Here is a 19433-nt window from a genome sequence, read left to right on the forward strand (position 1 = left end):
AGGAAGAGTAGCTGCTGCCTTGGCAGGAACTAATGGGGATCCATAATAAACCCCAGGAAGAGTAGCTGCTGCCTTGGCAGGAACTAATGGAGATCCATAATAAACCCCAGGAAGAGTAGCTGCTGCCTTGGCAGGGACTAATGGGGATCCTTAATAAACCCCAGAAAGAGTAGCTGCTGCCTTGGCAGGAACTAATGGGGATCCATAATAAACACCAGGAAGAGTAGCTGCTGCCTTGGCAGGAACTAACGGGGATCCATAATAAACCCCAGGAAGAGTAGCTGCTGCCTTGACAGGAACTAATGGGGATCCATAATAAACCCCAGGAAGAGTAGCTGCTGCCTTGGCAGGAACTAACGGGGATCCATAATAAACCCCATGAAGAGTAGCTGCTGCCTTGACAGGAACTAATGGGGATCCATAATAAACCCCAGGAAGAGTAGCTGCTGCCTTGGCAGGAACTAATGGAGATCCATAATAAACCCCAGGAAGAGTAGCTGCTGCCTTGGCAGGAACTAATGGGGATCCATAATAAACCCCAGGAAGAGTAGCTGCTGCCTTGGCAGGAACTAATGGGGATCCATAATAAACCCCAGGAAGAGTAGCTGCTGCCTTGGCAAGAACTAATGGGGATCCATAATAAATACAAACTAGAGCAGATAGTTTGTGAAAAACACCCACCATCTCCCCTATACAGGAGGCCTAAGGAGGTGCCGCTGCTGCCCTCTCTGGACTATGACAAGCTGAAGAGAGACTTGCTTTTGGGATCAGACAGACTCAAGGCCCTGCTGCTCCAGGCCCTGTGCTGGGTCAGTCAGACAGCCTAGACATGCCCAGGCCTACTGCTACTGCTCTGTCTCTATGTCTCTATGTCTCTGTCTCTTTGTCTCTGTCTCTATGTGTCTCTTTGTCTCTGTCTCTTTGTCTCTATGTCTCTGTCTCTATGTGTCTCTGTCACTTTGTGTCTCTGTTTCTATGTCTCTGTCTCTTTGTCTCTGTCTCTATGTGTCTCTGTCTCTATGTCTCTGTCACTTTGTGTCTCTGTCACTTTGTGTCTCTGTCTGTCTCTGTCTCTCTGTCTCTGTCTCTATGTGTCTCTGTCTCTATGTCTCTGTCTCTATGTGTCTCTGTTTCTATGTCTCTGTCTCTTTGTGTCTCTCTGTCTCTGTCTCTCTGTTTCTGTCTCTATGTGTTTCTGTCTCTATGTCTCTGTCACTTTGTGTCTCTGTTTCTATGTCTCTGTCTCTTTGTCTCTGTCTCTGTGTCTCTGTCTCTGTGTCTCTGTCTCTTTGTCTCTGTCTCTGTGTGTCTCTATGTCTCTGTCTCTTTGTCTCTGTCTCTGTGTGTCTCTATGTCTCTGTCTCTATGTCTCTGTCACTTTGTGTCTATGTTTCTATGTCTCTGTTTCTATGTCTCTGTCACTTTGTGTCTCTGTCTCTCTGTTTCTGTCTCTATGTGTCTCTGTTTCTATGTCTCTGTCTCTATGTGTCTCTGTCTCTATGTGTCTCTGTCTCTATGACTCTGTCTCTGTGTCTCTATGTGTCTCTGTCTCTATGTGTCTCTGTCTCTATGTCTCTGTCTCTATGTATATCTGTCTCTTTGTCTCTGTCTCTATGTGTCTCTGTCTCTATGTGTCTGTGTCTCTGTCTCTCGGTCTTTGTGTCTCTCCGCCTCTCTTTCTCTGTGTCTCCCTTTCACTCTGTGTCTCTCTCTCTCTCTGTGCCTGTCTGTCTCTGTGCCTTGATGTCTCTCTGTCTCTGTGTCTCTCTGCCTCTGTGTCTCTAGGTCTCTGTGCCTGTCTGCCAGTCTGTCTGCCTACCTGCCTGTCTTTCTGTCTGTTTGCCAGTCTGTCTGCCTGTCTATGTCATCACCTTGTGTGTTCTCCTATCCTCAGAGACTGACCCGTTCTCTCCAAGGTGAGCAGAGGGACACGGTACTGCAGGCCTACGTCAGCAACGACCTCCTGGATCACAGCACCAGACAGGTGGGTTAACATTAGAAGCCTTCTCCCTAAGTTTGTGTTATTCACTGCTTTAGCACACTCCGCCAACCCGGATGTCCTAGCCGTGTCTGAATCCTGGCTTAGGAAGGCCACCAAAAATCCTGAAATTTCCATCCCTAACTATAACATTTTCCAACAAGATAGAACTGCCAAAGGGGGCGGAGTTAGCCTGCAGTGTTATGTCATACTATCCAGGTCTGTGCCCAAACAATTCGAGCTTCTACTTTTAAAAATCCACCTTTCCAGAAACAAGTCTCTCGCTATTGCCGCTTGTTATAGACCCCCCTCGGCCCCCAGTTATGCCCTGGACACCATATGTGAATTGATCGCACCCCACCTATCTTCAGAGTTCGTACTGTTAGGTGACCTAAACTGGGACATGCTTAACATCCCGGCCGTTCTACAATCTAAGCTAGATGCCCTCAATCTCACACAAATCATCAAGGAACCTACCAGGTACAACCCAAAATCCGTAACCATGGGCACCCTCTTAGATATCATCCTGACCAACCTGCCCTCTAAATACTCCTCTGCTGTCTTCAACCAGGATCTCAGCGATCACTGCCTTATTGCCTGCGTGCGTACTGGGTCCGCGGTCAAACGACCACCCCTCATCACTGTCAAACGCTCCCTAAAACACCTCAGCAAGCAGGCCTTTCTAATCGACCTGGCTCGGGTATCCTGGAAGGATATTGACCTCATCCCGTCAGTAGAGGATGCCTGGTTGCTCTTCAAAAGCTCTTTCCTCTCCATCTTAAATAAGCATGCCCCATTCAAAAACTTTAGCACTAAGAATAGATATAGCCCTTGGTTCACCCCAAACTTGACTGGTCTTGACCAGCACAAAAACATCCTGTGGCGTTCTGCATTAGCATCGAATAGCCCCTGCGATATGCAACTTTTTAGGGAAGTCAGGAACCAATATACTCAATTAGGAAAGCTAAGGCTAGCTTTTTCACACAGAAATTTGCTTCCTGTAGCACTAATTCCAAAAAGTTTTGGGACACTGGAAAGTCCATGGAGAATAAGAGCACCTCCTCTCAGCTACCCACTGCACTGAGGATAGGAAACACTGTCACCACCGATAAATCTACGATATTCGATCATTTAAATAAGCATTTTTCCACGGCTGGCCATGCTTTCCACCTGGCTACCCCTACCCTGGCCAACATCTCAGCACCCCCCACAGCAACTTGCACAACCCCCCCCCCCCCCCCCCCACACACACACTTCTCCTTCATCCAAATCCAGATAGCTGATGTTCTGAAAGAACTGCAAAATCTGGATCCCTACAAATCAGCCGGGCTAGACAATCTAGACCCTCTCTTTCCAAAATGATCTGCCGAAATTGTTGCAACTCCTATTACTAGCCTGTTCAACCTCTCTTTCATATCGTCTGAGATCCCCAAAGATTTGAAAGCTGCCGCGGTCATCCCCTTCTTCAAAGGGGGAGACATTCTAGACCCAAACTGTTATAGACCTATATCCATCCTGCCCTGCCTTTCTAAAATCTTCGAAAGCCAAGTTAATAAACAGATCACCAACCATTTCAAATCCCACCGTACCTTCTCCGCTGTGCAATCCGGTTTCCGAGCTGGTCATGGGTGCACCTCAGCTACGCTCAAGGTCCTAAACGATATGATAACCGCCATCAATTAAAGTACTGTGCAGCCGTCTTCATCGACCTGGCCAAGGCTTTCGACTCTTGTCAATCACCCCATTCTTATCGGCAGACTCAGATAGAGTTCAGTGTGTCAAATCAGAGAGCCTGTTGTTCGGACCTCTGGCAGTCTCTATGGGGGTGCCACAGGGTTCAATTCTTGGGCCGACTCTCTTCTCTGTATACATCAATGATGTCGCTCTTGCTGCTGGTGATTCTCTGATCCACCTCTACGCAGACGACACCATTCTGTTTACATCTGGCCCTTCTTTGGACACTGTGTTAACAAACCTCCAAACGAGCTTCAACACCATACAACACTCCTTCTGTGGCCTCCAACTGCTTTTAAATGCTAGTAAAACTAAGTGCATGCTCTTCAACCGATTGCTGCCCACACCCGCCCGCCCGACTAGCATCACTACTCTGGACGGTTCTGACCTAGAATATGTGGACAACTACAAATACCTAGGTGTCTGGTTAGACTGTAAACTCTCCTTCCAGATTCACATTAAGCATCTCCAATCCAAAATTAAATCTAGAATCAGCTTCCTATTTCGCAACAAAGCCTCCTTCACTCATGCCGCCAAACATACCCTCGTAAAACTGACTATCCTACCGATCCTTGACTTGGCAATGTCATTTACAAAATAGCCCCCAACACTCTACTCAGCAAACTGGATGTAGTCTATCACATTGCCATCCGTTTTATCACCAAAGCCCCATATACTACCCACCACTGCAACCTGTATGCTCTCGTTGGCTGGCCCTCGCTTCATATTCGTTGTCAAACCCACTGGCTCCAGGTCATCTATAAGTCTTTGGCTAGGTAAAGCCCCGCCTTATCTCAGCTCACTGGTCACCATAGCAACACCCACCCGTAGCACACGCTCCAGCAGGTATATTGCACTGGTCATCCTCAAAGCCAACACTTACTTTGGCCTCCTTTCCTTCCAGTTCTCTGCTGCCAATGACTGGAACGAATTGTAAAAATCTCTGGAGCTGGAGTCTTATATCTCCCTCTCTAACTTTAAGCATCAGCTGTCAGAGCAGCTTACCGATCACTGTACTGTACCTGTACCAATGACTGGAACGAATTGTAAAAATCTCTGGAGCTGGAGTCTTATATCTCCCTCTCTAACTTTAAGCATCAGCTGTCAGAGCAGCTTACCGATCACTGTACCTGTACATAGCCCATCTGTAAATAGCACACCCGACTACCTCATCCCCATATTATTACTTACCCTCTTGCTCTTTTACACCCCAGTATCTTTACTTGCACATCATCATCTGCACATCTATCACTCCAGTATTAATGCTAAATTGTAATTATTTTCACCTCTAGGGCCTATTTATTGCCTACCTCCCTACTCTTCTACATTTGCACACACTGTACATAGATTTTTCTATTTTTCTTTTCTATTGTGTTATTGACTGTACGTTTGTTTATGTGTAACTCTGTGTTGTTGTTTTTGGTCGCACTGCTTTGCTTCATCTTGGCCAGGTCGCAGTTGTAAATGAGAACTTGTTCTCAACTGGCCTACCTGGATAAATAAAGATGAAATAAATAATACAATTAAAACAGGCAGGGTGGTGTAGGGTGAAGTTGTCCCTTGACACTGATCTTGGGGCAGTTTAGCATTTTTCCCAATAATGGTTCATGTTAGGATTGGCAGATGGAGAAGCTGATCCTAGATCTGTACCTATGGGAAACTTCAGCTCAGGCACTTACAGGGTGGCATTATGTTCTGGTACAACCATGAGGTAACCATTAGACATATTATCTGATGAAACCATAGGGGCTTTGTCACGATTCTCTCCTCCCCAAAGTGGGCACTCGTTCACTTCCCCTTAAGGATGTGAAGCGTTGCTAAGGGCACTCTTCAGAGAGAAGAGAGAAGAATCTGAATTAGGCCTTTTTGTTTCATTTAATGGGGATCTCTTGAATGGCTAAAGAGTCAACTCACAGGCTTTCACAGGTTCTAAATGTTGGGATGGTTTCATATTGGAAATGGTGGTAGGTCATGACCTCTTTTGGTAAGGCCAAAGTTCATCAGGCTCTCTCAAGTAGGCTAGATACCACATTTAATTTGACAGTAGTAATGTGCCGGTTTAAAATGCCTCTAACACACACACACGCAGGCGCTCTCTCTCTCTCTCTCTCTCTCTCTCTCTCTACCTCTCTCTATCTCTCTCTCTCTCTCTCTGTCTCTCTCTCTACCTCTCTCTCTCTACCTCTCTCTCTCTACCTCTCTCTCTCTACCTCTCTCTCTCTACCTCTCTCTCTCTCTCTACCTCTCTCTCTCTCTCTCTCTCTCTACCTCTCTCTCTCTACCTCTCTCTCTCTACCTCTCTCTCTCTCTCTCTCTCTCTACCTCTCTCTCTCTACCTCTCTCTCTCTCTCCTGGTAAGAAAGACAATCAATTGAACATGTGAACATCTCACTGTCTTCAGTAAACATGCTATCTTAATCTCATTATTTTAACCTTTTACGAAACATCCTCTACCTCCAATTCAGTGCTAGTAGTACAGTTTTTCTCCTGGCTTCTTAGGGAAGGAGGGCCCCTGTATCATTGGTCCTACGATTCACTGGTTCACTAGAAGATTGTTTGCCCCGAGAGTAAGGAGAAGCGTCTTTGTAACGATGTTTGTTTTTGTTTTTTGCAACAACAAAAAAAGAGAACTCCCCTTTTTTCCACTGTAACTGCCAACTACAGGAGGATTCATGAGCCCACTCTCAATGAGTGTAGACAGCCTGCTGCTGTCGCTCTGCTAATCGTCAGATGGGGGGAGGAGAGGAGGTAGGGTGCCCACGTGGGTAACTGGGGGGCCCTGCCTTGATTGAGTTATTAAAACAATAATATTTTTTAAACGGCGTAATAAATACATTTGACTGGTCAATTGTGTGAGTCAGGGCCTGGGCACAAGAGGCAAAAACACTACAAAAAATACAATTACGTTCATTTTTTATTATTTTTTATTATCCAACCACAGGAGCCCGCTCTCAATGTTCATAATACACCGGAGAGAATAATTTTTGCCACAGACGGACAATAGTTATTTTTTTAAATAACTGTGGATTAAATTTGATCACAAGTTCATACAGGTAACTGCCCAAATAAAGGAAACACCAACATAAAGTGTCTTAATAGGGTGTTGGGCCGCCACCAGCAGCCATAACAACTTCAATACACCTTAGATTCTACAAGTGGACCTAAACCATACCAGGAAAATGAACCCCACACACCATAACATAAACTTTGTATCCCTCATTTACTCAAATGTTTTCTTTGTTTTGGCAGTTACCGGTATGCCTACAGTCGACAAGGCCGCAATTTGGGCAGCATGCATGCCTAATATAGAACAGCTTGTTGTGTTGTGGCCATAGACATATAATACATAGAAGGTATTTGGAACCTCTTACCCTGGCAATTTGACTGTAAACTCATGGGTACACTAGCAATGGCTGCCAGTCCGGACTTGAACAGGATCTGCCATCTATGGATTATATGTCTATGGTTGGTAGCGGCTGTCTGTTTGCCTTTTGCAGATTTCTAAATACATTTGCAGGAAAAAAGTACCGTTTGGAAAAGAGAAGACTAATCTGTCTGTAGAAACAATAGAAACAACTCCCAATGTTGAGCGAACAGCAGCACTGCTTTTCAACTTGAGATATTAGATAGTATGTTGTATATACTGTATACTGTATGTATATATATATATGTAGCTCGTCTTGAGACAGGCTATTGCCAAGAGGAGCGCATCGGCCAACAGCATGAGTAGTAGCCTATGGCTTCATCTTCATCATTGAGTGAGTCAGTGTGCCACTGGAAATGTTACTTAGTAGCCTACTGTAGCATATAATACATATATACAATACCAGTCAAAAGTTTGGACACACCTACTCATTCAAGGTTTTTTTTTTTTTTTTTTTACTATTTTCTACATTTGTAGAATAATAGTGAAGACATGAAAACTATGAAATAACACATATGGAATCATGTACTTAACCAAAAAAATATATATTTTAGATTCTTCAAAGTAGCTACATTTTGCATTGATGACAGCTTTGCACACTCTTGGCATTCTCTCAACCAGCTTCACCTGGAATGCTTTTCCAACAGTCTTGAAGGAGTTCCCACATATTCTGAACACTTGTTGGCTTCTTTTCCTTCACTCTGAGGTCCAACTCATCCCAAACCATCTCAATTGGGTTGAGGTCGGGTGATTGTGGGGGGCCAGGTCATCTGATGCAGTGCTCCATCACTCTCCTTCTTGGTCAAATAGCCCTTACACAGCCTGGAGGTGTGTTTTCAGTCATTGTCCTGTTGAAAAACAAATGTTTGTCCCACTAAGCGCAAACCAGATGGGGTGGCGGATAGCTGCAGAATGCTGTGGTAGCCATGCCGGTTAAGTGTGCCTTGAATTCTAAATAAATCACTGACAGTGTCACCAGCAAAGCACCCCCAGACCATCACACCTCCTTCTCCATTCTTCATGTTGGGAACCACACATGCAGAGATCATCCGTTCACCTACTCTGCGCCTCACAAAGACACGGCGGTTGGCCTGATTCACGTAGTCTCTTCTGAACAGTTGATGTTGAGATGTGTCTGTTACTTGAACTCTGTGAAGCATTTATTTGGGTTGCAATCTGAGGTGCAGTTAACTGTAATGAATTTAGGTAACTCCGGGTCTTCCTTTCCTGTGGCGTTCCTCATGAGAGCCAGTTTCATCATAGCGCTTGATGGTTTTTGCGACTGCACTTGAAGAAACTTTCAAAGTTCTTGAAATTTTCCCTATTGACTGACCTTCAATGTCTTAAAAGTAATGATGGACTGTCGTTTTCTTTGCTTATTTGAGCTGTTCTTGCCATAATATGGACTTGTTTTTTTACCAAATAGGGCTATCTTCTGTATACCACCCATACCTTGTCGCAACACAACTGATTGGTTCAAATTCATTAAGAAGGAAAGAAATTCCAGAAATAAACTTTTAACAAGGCACACCTGTTAATTGAAATGCATTCCAGGTGACTTCCTCATGAAGCTGGTTGAGAGAATGCCAAGAATGTGCAAAGCTGTCATCAATGCAAAGGGTGACTACTTTGAAGAATCTCAAATATATTTTGATTTGTTTAACACATTTACCATTACTAAATTATTCCATATGTGTTATTTCCTAGTTTTGATGTCTTCTATTATTCTACAATGTAGAAAATAGTGAAAATAAAGAAACACCCTTGAATGAGTAGGTGTGTCCAAACTTTTGACTGGTACTGTATGTACCATATGTTTATATGAACAATATTAGGAGGCAATATACAATCTGTCACTTCATTAGCCTGAGCTATTGTTTGTTTTGAATTCAGATTGATCTCAGTTTGTCAGTGTCAGTTGTAGCCTCTCGTTTATTGGTACCGTTATTGCCTTAGAATTATTATTATAATCTTTTTTTTTTTTATTTACCACAAAGATTGCAATTTTTCCAATCGCTATAATGGGTGATCCTGTTTTCTGTCAACAATGCCTGCAGTACTGCGGTTGACCTTTAACTTCCATTGCTTCAATGAGAAGGGGGAGGTGGTTCTCCCCTGACCTGCTCCAATGTCATGTGATGAGGGGTGTTTTGTGCGGTGGCTGGCTTGAAACTTTGGCTCGTATCTTTTGAGAGATTATTTGACTTTGATAGTTTTAAATTGTCTTCATTGATTACAATGAGCATGGCCAAATGTTGGCCTACCAAGCACTTTCATTGTTCATATAGATCAAATGAATTCATTTTTCCATTGTGACTAGTGAAGATTGAATTTTGTATATAAAAATATATACAACTGAAATCCTGGATAGTTACCAGACCAAAAATCTATGTTTTCACACCACATACAACTGAATTTGCGGGTTTTATGCACCAGCCAAGCTTCTGGGAGAGCGCGATGGTTCTCTTTTGCCAACCAGATACAACCCCACAGTGTTTTCTTGAATTGACTAAGGGAAATTGATTCAACAATAGATGTTAGACTATGTACAGTAACGTGCATTTGAAACAGTTCATTGTCCGTTATACTGGACAGTGGCTTTCCCATAAAACATCTGCGTTGGAATATGTTTTGCAGAAATCTGTGCTCCTCTTGATGAGGTCGAAGAACGAGATGGTCAGGCAGTACATGGCTCGTCTCATCAATGCTTTCGCTTCCCTCGCAGAGGGTAAGTCATATGTTATTTAATGTGTTGTAGTATACGGTGCCCTCAGAAAGTATTCACACCCCTTGACCTTTTCAAAATTGTGTTGTTACAGCCTGAATTTAAAATTGATTTAATTCAGATTGTGTGTCACTGATCTAAAGACAATGCCCCATAATGTCAAAGTGGAATTTTGTTTGTACATTTTTTTTTGTAATTAACTCCAAATGAAAAGCTGAAATGTCTTGTGTCAATAAGTATTCAACCTCTTTATTATGGCAAGATTATGGCAAGGTTTTTCAACATCTCGTAAAGAAGGGCACCAATTAGATGGATGGTGTTAAGGGCAAGATGGGAGGGGTTGAATGGAGCTGAAGGGTGGGACTAATAACCACAATATAACCAATGTAAAACATATAGGTGTCTGTAAAATGTATATAGGTTCAGAAATGTTGTGAAATAGCACAGTTACAAATAGAAATCAAACTGGATGGACATCAGAAATAGAAGGCCAGCACTAAAAACAAAGAAAATATAACTATTGTAAAATAGATTGTGTCTGTAAAATGTGTATAGTATGTATAAACTGAAGGTAGAAGCCTAAGTGTTATTGTTTATTAGTTTACTCCAATTAGGGGAGGGGTGGTAGGGTTTGCAGGGAATAATAAAGGTATATTCTTAAAAGAAAGTGTGTATATGTGTGTGTATGTATATGTATGTATATATATATATATATATATATGTGTATATGTATGTATATATATATATATATATATATATATATATATGTGTATATATATATATATGTATATATATATATGTATATATACACTGCTCAAAAAAATAAAGGGAACACTAAAATAACACATCCTAGATCTGAATGAATGAAATATTCTTATTAAATACTTTTTTCTTTACATAGTTGAATGTGCTGACAACAAAATCACACAAAAATTATCAATGGAAATCAAATTTATCAACCCATGGAGGTCTGGATTTGGAGTCACACTCAAAATTAAAGTGGAAAACCACACTACAGGCTGATCCAACTTTGATGTAATGTCCTTAAAACAAGTCAAAATGAGGCTCAGTAGTGTGTGTGGCCTCCACGTGCCTGTATGACCTCCCTACAACGCCTGGGCATGCTCCTGATGAGGTGGCGGATGGTCTCCTGAGGAATCTCCTCCCAGACCTGGACTAAAGCATCCGCCAACTCCTGGACAGTCTGTGGTGCAACGTGGCGTTGGTGGATGGAGCGAGACATGATGTCCCAGATGTGCTCAATTGGATTCAGATCTGGGGAACGGGCGGGCCAGTCCATAGCATCAATGCCTTCCTCTTGCAGGAACTGCTGACACACTCCAGCCACATGAGGTCTAGCATTGTCTTGCATTAGGAGGAACCCAGGGCCAACCGCACCAGCATATGGTCTCACAAGGGGTCTGAGGATCTCATCTCGGTACCTAATGGCAGTCAGGCTACCTCTGGCGAGCACATGGAGGGCTGTGCGGCCCCACAAAGAAATGCCACCCCACACCATGACTGACCCACCGCCAAACCAGTCATGCTGGAGGATGTTGCAGGCAGCAGAACGTTCTCCACGGCGTCTCCAGACTCTGTCACGTCTGTCACATGTGCTCAGTGTGAACCTGCTTTCATCTGTGAAGAGCACAGGGCGCCAGTGGCAAATTTGCCAATCTTGGTGTTCTCTGGCAAATGCCAAACGTCCTGCACGGTGTTGGGCTGTAAGCACAACCCCCACTTGTGGACGTCGGGCCCTCATACCACCCTCATGGAGTCTGTTTCTGACCGTTTGGTCAGACACATGCACATTTGTGGCCTGCTGGAGGTCATTTTGCAGGGCTCTGGCAGTGCTCCTCCTTGCACAAAGGCGGAGGTAGCGGTCCTGCTGCTGGGTTGTTGATCTCCTACGGCCTCCTCCACGTCTCCTGATGTACTGGCCTGTCTCCTGGTAGCGCCTCCATGCTCTGGACCCTACGCTGACAGACACAGCAAACCTTCTTGCCACAGCTCGCATTGATGTGCCATCCTGGATGAGCTGCACTACCTGAGCCACTTGTGTGGGTTGTAGACTCCGTCTCATGCTACCACTAGAGTGAAAGCACCGCCAGCATTCAAAAGTGACCAAAACATTAACCAGGAAGCATAGGAACTGAGAAGTGGTCTGTGGTCACCACCTGCAGAACCACTCCTTTATTGGGGGTGTCTTGCTATTTGCCTATAATTTCCACCTGTTGTCTATTCCATTTGCACAACAGCATGTGAAATTTATTGTCAATCAGTGTTGCTTCGTAAGTGGACAGTTTGATTTCACAGAAGTGTGATTGACTTGGAGTTACATTGTGTTGTTTAAGTGTTCCCTTTATTTTTTTGAGCAGTGTATATATTATATATGTGTATATATATTATATATGTATGTATGCATATATGTATATGTGTATATATGTATGTGTATATATGTTTGTGTGTGTATCTGATATATATATATATATATATATATATATATATATATATATATATATATATATATATATATATATATATATATATATATATATATATATATATACAGTGGGGAGAACAAGTATTTGATACACTGCCGATTTTGTAGGTTTTCCTACTTACAAAGCATGTAGAGTTCTGTAATTTTTATCATAGGTACACTTCAACTGTGAGAGACGGAATCTAAAACAAAAATCCAGAAAATCACATTGTATGATTTTTAAGTAATTAATTTGCATTTTATTGCATGACACGTATTTGATCACCTACCAACCAGTAAGAATTCTGGCTCTCACAGACCTGTTCGTTTTTCTTTAAGAAGCCCTCCTGTTCTCCACTCATTACCTGTATTAACTGCACTTGTTTGAACTCGTTACCTGTATAAAAGACACCTGTCCACACACTCAATCAAACAGACTCCAACCTCTCCACAATGGCCAAGACCAGAGAGCTGTGTAAGGACATCAGGGTTAAATTGTAGACCTGCACAAGGCTGGGGTGGGCTACAGGACAATAGGCAAGCAGCTTGGTGAGAAGGCAACAACTGTTGGCTCAATTATTAGAAAATGGAAGAAGTTCAAGATGACGGTCAATCACCCTTGGTCTGGGGCTCCATGCAAGATCTCACCTCGTGGGGCATCAATGATCATGAGGAAGGTGAGGGATCAGCTCAGAACTACATGGCAGGACCTGGTCAATGACCTGAAGAGAGCTGGGACCACAGTTTCAAAGAAAACCATTAGTAACACACTACGCCGTCATGGATTAAAATCCTGCAGCGCACACAAGGTCCCCCTGCTCAAGCCAGCGCATGTCCAGGCCGTCTGAAGTTTGCCAATGACCATCTGGATGATCTAGAGGAGGAATGGGAGAAGGTCATGTGGTCTGATGAGACAAAAATAGAGCTTTTTGGTCTAAACTCCACTCGCCGTGTTTGGAGGAAGAAAAAGGATGAGTACAACCCCAAGAACACCATCCCAACCGTGAAGCATGGAGGTGGAAACATCATTCTTTGGGGATGCTTTTCTGCAAAGGGGACAGGACGACTGCACCGTATTGAGGGGAGGATGGATGGGGCCATGTATCGCGAGATCTTGGCCAACAACCTCCTTCCCTCAGTAAGAGCATTGAAGATGGGTTGTGGCTGGGTCTTCCAGCATGACAACGACCCGAAACACACAGCCAGGGCAACTAAGGAGTGGCTCCGTAAGAAGCATCTCAGGGTCCTGGACCTATTGGGTTCAGTCTCCAGACCTGAACCCAATAGAAAATCTTTGGAGGGAGCTGAAAGTCCGTATTGCCCAGCGACAGCCCCGAAACCTGAAGGATCTGGAGAAGGTCTGTATGGAGGAGTGGGCCAAAATCCCTGCTGCAGTGTGTGCAAACCTGGTCAAGAACTACAGGGAACGTATGATCTCTGTATTTGCAAACAAAGGTTTCTGTACCAAATATTAAGTTCTGCTTTTCTGATGTATCAAATACTTATGTCATGCAATAAAATGCAAATTAATTACTTAAAAATCATACAATGTGATTTTCTGAATTTTTGTTTTAGATTCCGTCTGTCACAGTTGAAGTGTACCTATGATAAAAATTACAGACCTTTACATGCTTTGTAAGTAGGAAAATCGGCAGTTTATCAAATACTTCTTCTCCCCACTGTATGTATGTGTGTGTGTATATAGATATATATATTTACCCCAAAAATATATGGGGGATTGGAAATGATGCAGACAATTACATTGATGGAAGCAACAATCTATCCGCAATATTAAAGCTGATCCACCCCCTGGAATTGTTTGTTTTTTTAAATAAAAAAATTAAGGGCACTGATTGATAGATGTGTACACCCAGTCACTACAAACATCAAATTAAGTAAAATGTTATTTGTCACACACGCCGAATACAACAGTTGGGAGACATACAGGTGTCCTTCCTAACTCAGTTGCCGGAGAGGAAGGAAACTGCTCAGGGATTTCAACATGAAGCAAATGGTGATTTTGAAGCATGGATTCCAGGCTATAATCCTCGGTCGATGGTGGTGACCCCTGGTTGTGTTGTGTGTGTGTGTGTGTGTGTGTGTGTGTGTGTGTGTGTGTGTGTGTGTGTGTTGTGTTCCAGGTCGTGTGTACCTGTCCCAGGTCCCGTCTTTGTTGAGGCTGCTCATTGAGTCTCTAAGGACAGAGGAGAAAGACTCTGTGAGCAGAGAGAATGTCCTGGGAGCCCTGCAGAAACTCAGCCTCAGGTACACTCACTTCCTGAAACACACTCCCACTCACTTCCTGAAACACACTCCCACTCACTTCCTGAAAAACACTCCCACTCACTTCCTGAAAAACACTCCCACTCACTTCCTCAAACACACTCAAATCAAAGTTTATTTGTCACGTGCGCCGAATACAACAGATGTAGGTAGACCTTACAGTGAAATGTTTACTTGCAGGCTCTAACCAATAGTGCAAAAAAGGTATTAGGTGAACAATAGGTAAGTAAAGAAATAAAACAACAGTAAAAAGACAGGCTATATACAGTAGTGAGGCTATAAAGGTAGCGAGGCTATATACAGATACCGGTTAGTCGGGCTGATTGAGGTAGTATGTACATGTAGATATGGTTAAAGTGACTATGCATATATGATGAACAGAGAGTAGCAGTAGTGTAAAAGAGGGGGTGGTGGGTGGCGGGACAAAATGCAGATAGCCCGGTTAGCCAATGTGCGGGAGCACTGGTTGGTCGGCCCAATTGAGGTAGTATGTACATGAATGTATAGTTAAAGTGACTATGCATATATGATAAACAGAGAGTAGCAGCAGCGTAAAAGAGGGGTTGGGGGGGGGGGGGGGGGGGGCACACAATGCAAATTGTCCAGGTATCCATTTGATTACCTGTTTAGGAGTCTTATGGCTTGGGGGTAAAAACTGTTGAGAAGCCATTTTGTCCTAGACTCCCACTCACTCACTTCCTCAAACACACTCTCATTCACTCACTTTCTCAAACACACTCTCATTCACCCACTTCCTCAAACACACTCCCACTCACTTCCTCACACGTGTGCATGCACACACACACACACACACACACACCATTTGGACCACTAACCTGTATGTTATTGTGCTGTATTATTTAGCATCCTGGTGTGGTGTTGAATTATGCTAACCTATATTATGATATGACAATCTTTTACCAGTCATACTACCTACCGCTCTGCATCCACAGTCACACTTCCGCTCTGTATCCACAGTCACACTTCCGCTCTGTATCCACAGTCACACTACCACTCTGCATCCACAGTCACACTACCGCTCTGTATCCACAGTCACACTTCCGCTCTGTATCCACAGTCACACTACCACTCTGCATCCACAGTCACACTACCGCTCTGTATCCACAGTCACCCTACCGCTCTGTATCCACAGTCACACTTCCGCTCTGTATCCACAGTCACACTTCCGCTCTGTATCCACAGTCACACTACCGCTCTGTATCCACAGTCACACTTCCGCTCTGTATCCACAGTCACACTACCGCTCTGCATCCAAAGTCACACTACCTCTCTGCATCCACAGTCACACTACCGCTCTGCATCCACAGTCACACTTCCGCTCTGTATCCACAGTCACACTACCGCTCTGTATCCACAGTCACACTACCGCTCTGTATCCACAGTCACACTACCGCTCTGTATCCACAGTCCAACTACCGCTCTGCATCCACAGTCACACTTCCGCTCTGTATCCACAGTCACACTACCGCTCTGTATCCACAGTCACACTACCTCTCTGCATCCACAGTCACACTACCGCTCTGCATCCACAGTCACACTTCCGCTCTGTATCCACAGTCACACTACCGCTCTGTATCCACAGTCACACTACCGCTCTGTATCCACAGTCACACTACCGCTCTGCATCCACAGTCACACTACCGCTCTGCATCCACAGTCACACTACCGCTCTGCATCCACAGTCACACTACCGCTTTGCATCCACAGTCACACTACCGCTCTGCATCCACAGTCACACTACCGCTCTGCATCCACAGTCACACTACCGCTCTGCATCCACAGTCACTCTACCGCTCTGTATCCACAGTCACACTACCTCTCTGTATCCACAGTCACACTACCGCTCTGTATCCACAGTCACACTACCGCTCTGCATCCACAGTCACACTACCGCTCTGCATCCACAGTCACACTACCGCTCTGTTTCCACAGTCACACTACCCCTCTGTATCCACAGTCACACTACCTCTCTGCATCCACAGTCACACTACCGCTCTGCATCCACAGTCACACTACCGCTCTGCATCCACAGTCACACTACCGCTCTGTATCCACAGTCACACTACCGCTCTGCATCCACAGTCACACTACCGCTCTGCATCCACAGTCACACTACCGCTCTGCATCCACAGTCACACTACCTCTCTGCATCCACAGTCCAACTACCGCTCTGCATCCACAGTCACACTACCGCTCTGTATCCACAGTCACACTACCGCTCTGTATCCACAGTCACACTACCGCTCTGCATCCACAGTCACACTACCGCTCTGCATCCACAGTCACACTACCGCTCTGTATCCACAGTCACACTACCGCTCTGCATCCACAGTCACACTACCGCTCTGCATCCACAGTCACACTACCGCTCTGCATCCACAGTCACACTACCGCTCTGTATCCACAGTCACACTACCGCTCTGTATCCACAGTCACACTACCGCTCTGCATCCACAGTCACACTACCGCTCTGCATCCACAGTCACACTACCGCTCTGTATCCACAGTCACACTACCGCTCTGTATCCACAGTCACACTACCGCTCTGTATCCACAGTCACACTACCGCTCTGTATCCACAGTCACACTACCGCTCTGTATCCACAGTCACACTACCGCTCTGTATCCACAGTCACACTACCGCTCTGCATCCACAGTCACACTACCGCTCTGCATCCACAGTCACTCTACCGCTCTGCATCCACAGTCACACTACCGCTCTGTATCCACAGTCACACTACCGCTCTGTATCCACAGTCACACTACCACTCTGGTTAACTATCCACAATCAGCCCTAGTAGACTAGAGAATGTGGTATGCCAGTGTCTCCACTTTTTGTGTTTGTTAATCAGAAAACTATTTGTTTGAAACACAAGCTTATAAAGGCACATTTTTGCAACAGCTAGTTGTTTCCCTGTAGGCTGTGTTTCTTTCTGTTTGCTCGTTGTGCAACAGCTAGTTGTTTCCCGGCTTACCTTGTAGGCTGTGTTTCTTTCTGTTTGCTCGTTGTGCAACACCTGGTGGTGTCCGGGCCTAACCCTGTAGTCTTTGTTCCTCTCTGTTTGCTTGTTCCTGTGCGTTTGTATATGTGCGTCTGTGTGTGTGTTAACATGTGAGTTTTGTGTACACATCCATGTGTGTGTGTGCAAGCGCGGTGTGTTTTTATATGCATTCGCGTGAGGGTGTCTTGTCTTGTTTGTGTTTCAGTGTGTATGCGTTAACGTGTGTGTGTGTGTGTGTGTGTGTGTGTGTGTGTGTGTGTGTGTGTGTGTGTGTGTGTGTGTGTGTGTGTGTGCTCTAGGAGGAGCCAGCAGTCAGCCATGATAGAGGACGGTCTCATTGACTGGCTGGTGGATGAGCTGCAGGACTCTGACTGTCTGTCTGACTACACTCTGGAGTACGCTGTGGCCCTGCTCATGAACCTATGTCTACGCACCAGAGGTAGCCTATCATCACCTGGTACACTCCTCACCTGGTACCACCCATACCTGGTCACTCATCACCTGGTACCACCCATACCTGGTACACTCATCACCTGGTACCACCCATACCTGGTCACTCATCACCTGGTACCACCCATACCTGGTACACTCATCACCTGGTACACTCCTCACCTGGTACGACCCATACCTGGTACACTCATCACCTGGTACCATCCATACCTGGTACACTCATCACCTGGTACCGCCCATACCTGGTACACTCATCACCTGGTACCACCGATACCTGGTACACCCATCACCTGGTACCACACATACCTGGTACACCCATCACCTGGTACCACCCATGCCTGGTACATTCCCTACCCAGTATGACATCCACCTGATGGCACAGTCCATTAGCCTGGTCCCAGATCTATTTGTGCCAAAACAGATCTGGGATCAGGCTACATTTCCCTCAGTCCAGTGTTTCCCTCAGATTATTTTCCATCCGAGGCGCAAAAGCACCCAAAACAATAAACAGTCCCTTAGTTGAAACCAATAGAAGCAAAAGTATTTTGGACGTGGGCTCCCACACCACCTATACAGGGAACACTAACACAGTCCACATCAGTTGTCTGAAGTCAACTGGAAAATCAGCATCTTTTATAGGAGTTTTATCAACTTCCACTGTCCTCCAAGAGTTGCTGATTTTCCTCTTCACTTCAGTTTGCTCCTTAAAGACATTCTCCAGAACTTTGGCGACTACTAAGTATTTTTTCAAAGTTCCCGCTTTGTGCTGGATATGTACATATGTAGTCCAAACATGTATAATCTATTAGCAGAATTACTGTTTTACTTCAACTAAGCCACGAAATCCCTAGTTTGAAAGAGACGTTTTTTCTGGAAGCTGTGACATCTTCCTTACATTTTCCCCCATTTGGGCCAGCCAATGAGTTCCTAGCTATTCGAAGACTAGCCAATGAGCTTCAGTCTCTCACCATTTCGGTGACATCTAGCAAGCTGCACCTCATAGTGGTACGCAATTTTCGGGGACCACTTTTGGCTCAGAACTACTGGGTAAAATGTAAACAAAAATACTGGTGCATCTCTTTCATTCATGCACCTTGGCTAAAGAGTTAGGTAGGGACAGTGATTCCTTTCCCTCTATCTCCCACAGAATTAGAATGAGTTAGCTAGTTAGATCTCAAATTACCTATTACAATATACATCATATTATCTACCATTCAGCAGATGCTTTTATCCAAAGCCATTTACAGTTATGCATCCATTTATTTTTCCGTATGGGACCCATACTATGTTTGGCCCCAGCAGAAATCAAACCCACTGCACCTTTGCGTTGCAAG

General features: G+C 44.6%; 1 protein-coding gene across 3 annotated transcripts in view; it reads left to right on the plus strand.

Moving 5' to 3' along the window:
• LOC120053598 (lisH domain-containing protein ARMC9) overlaps nt 1–19433 on the plus strand; it is a 108842-nt gene that overhangs the window by 32317 nt on the left and 57092 nt on the right. For all 3 annotated transcript variants that reach the window (XM_039000738.1, XM_039000737.1, XM_039000736.1), the window contains 5 exons: nt 698–809; nt 1895–1984; nt 9774–9864; nt 14485–14608; nt 17949–18088. In XM_039000738.1, the coding sequence (XP_038856666.1) occupies nt 698–809; nt 1895–1984; nt 9774–9864; nt 14485–14608; nt 17949–18088 (557 nt within the window). The remainder of the gene's footprint in view (nt 1–697; nt 810–1894; nt 1985–9773; nt 9865–14484; nt 14609–17948; nt 18089–19433) is intronic.

The sequence above is a fragment of the Salvelinus namaycush genome, chromosome 9, assembly GCF_016432855.1.
Source record: "Salvelinus namaycush isolate Seneca chromosome 9, SaNama_1.0, whole genome shotgun sequence".
NCBI classification, from domain to species: Eukaryota; Metazoa; Chordata; class Actinopteri; order Salmoniformes; family Salmonidae; genus Salvelinus; species Salvelinus namaycush.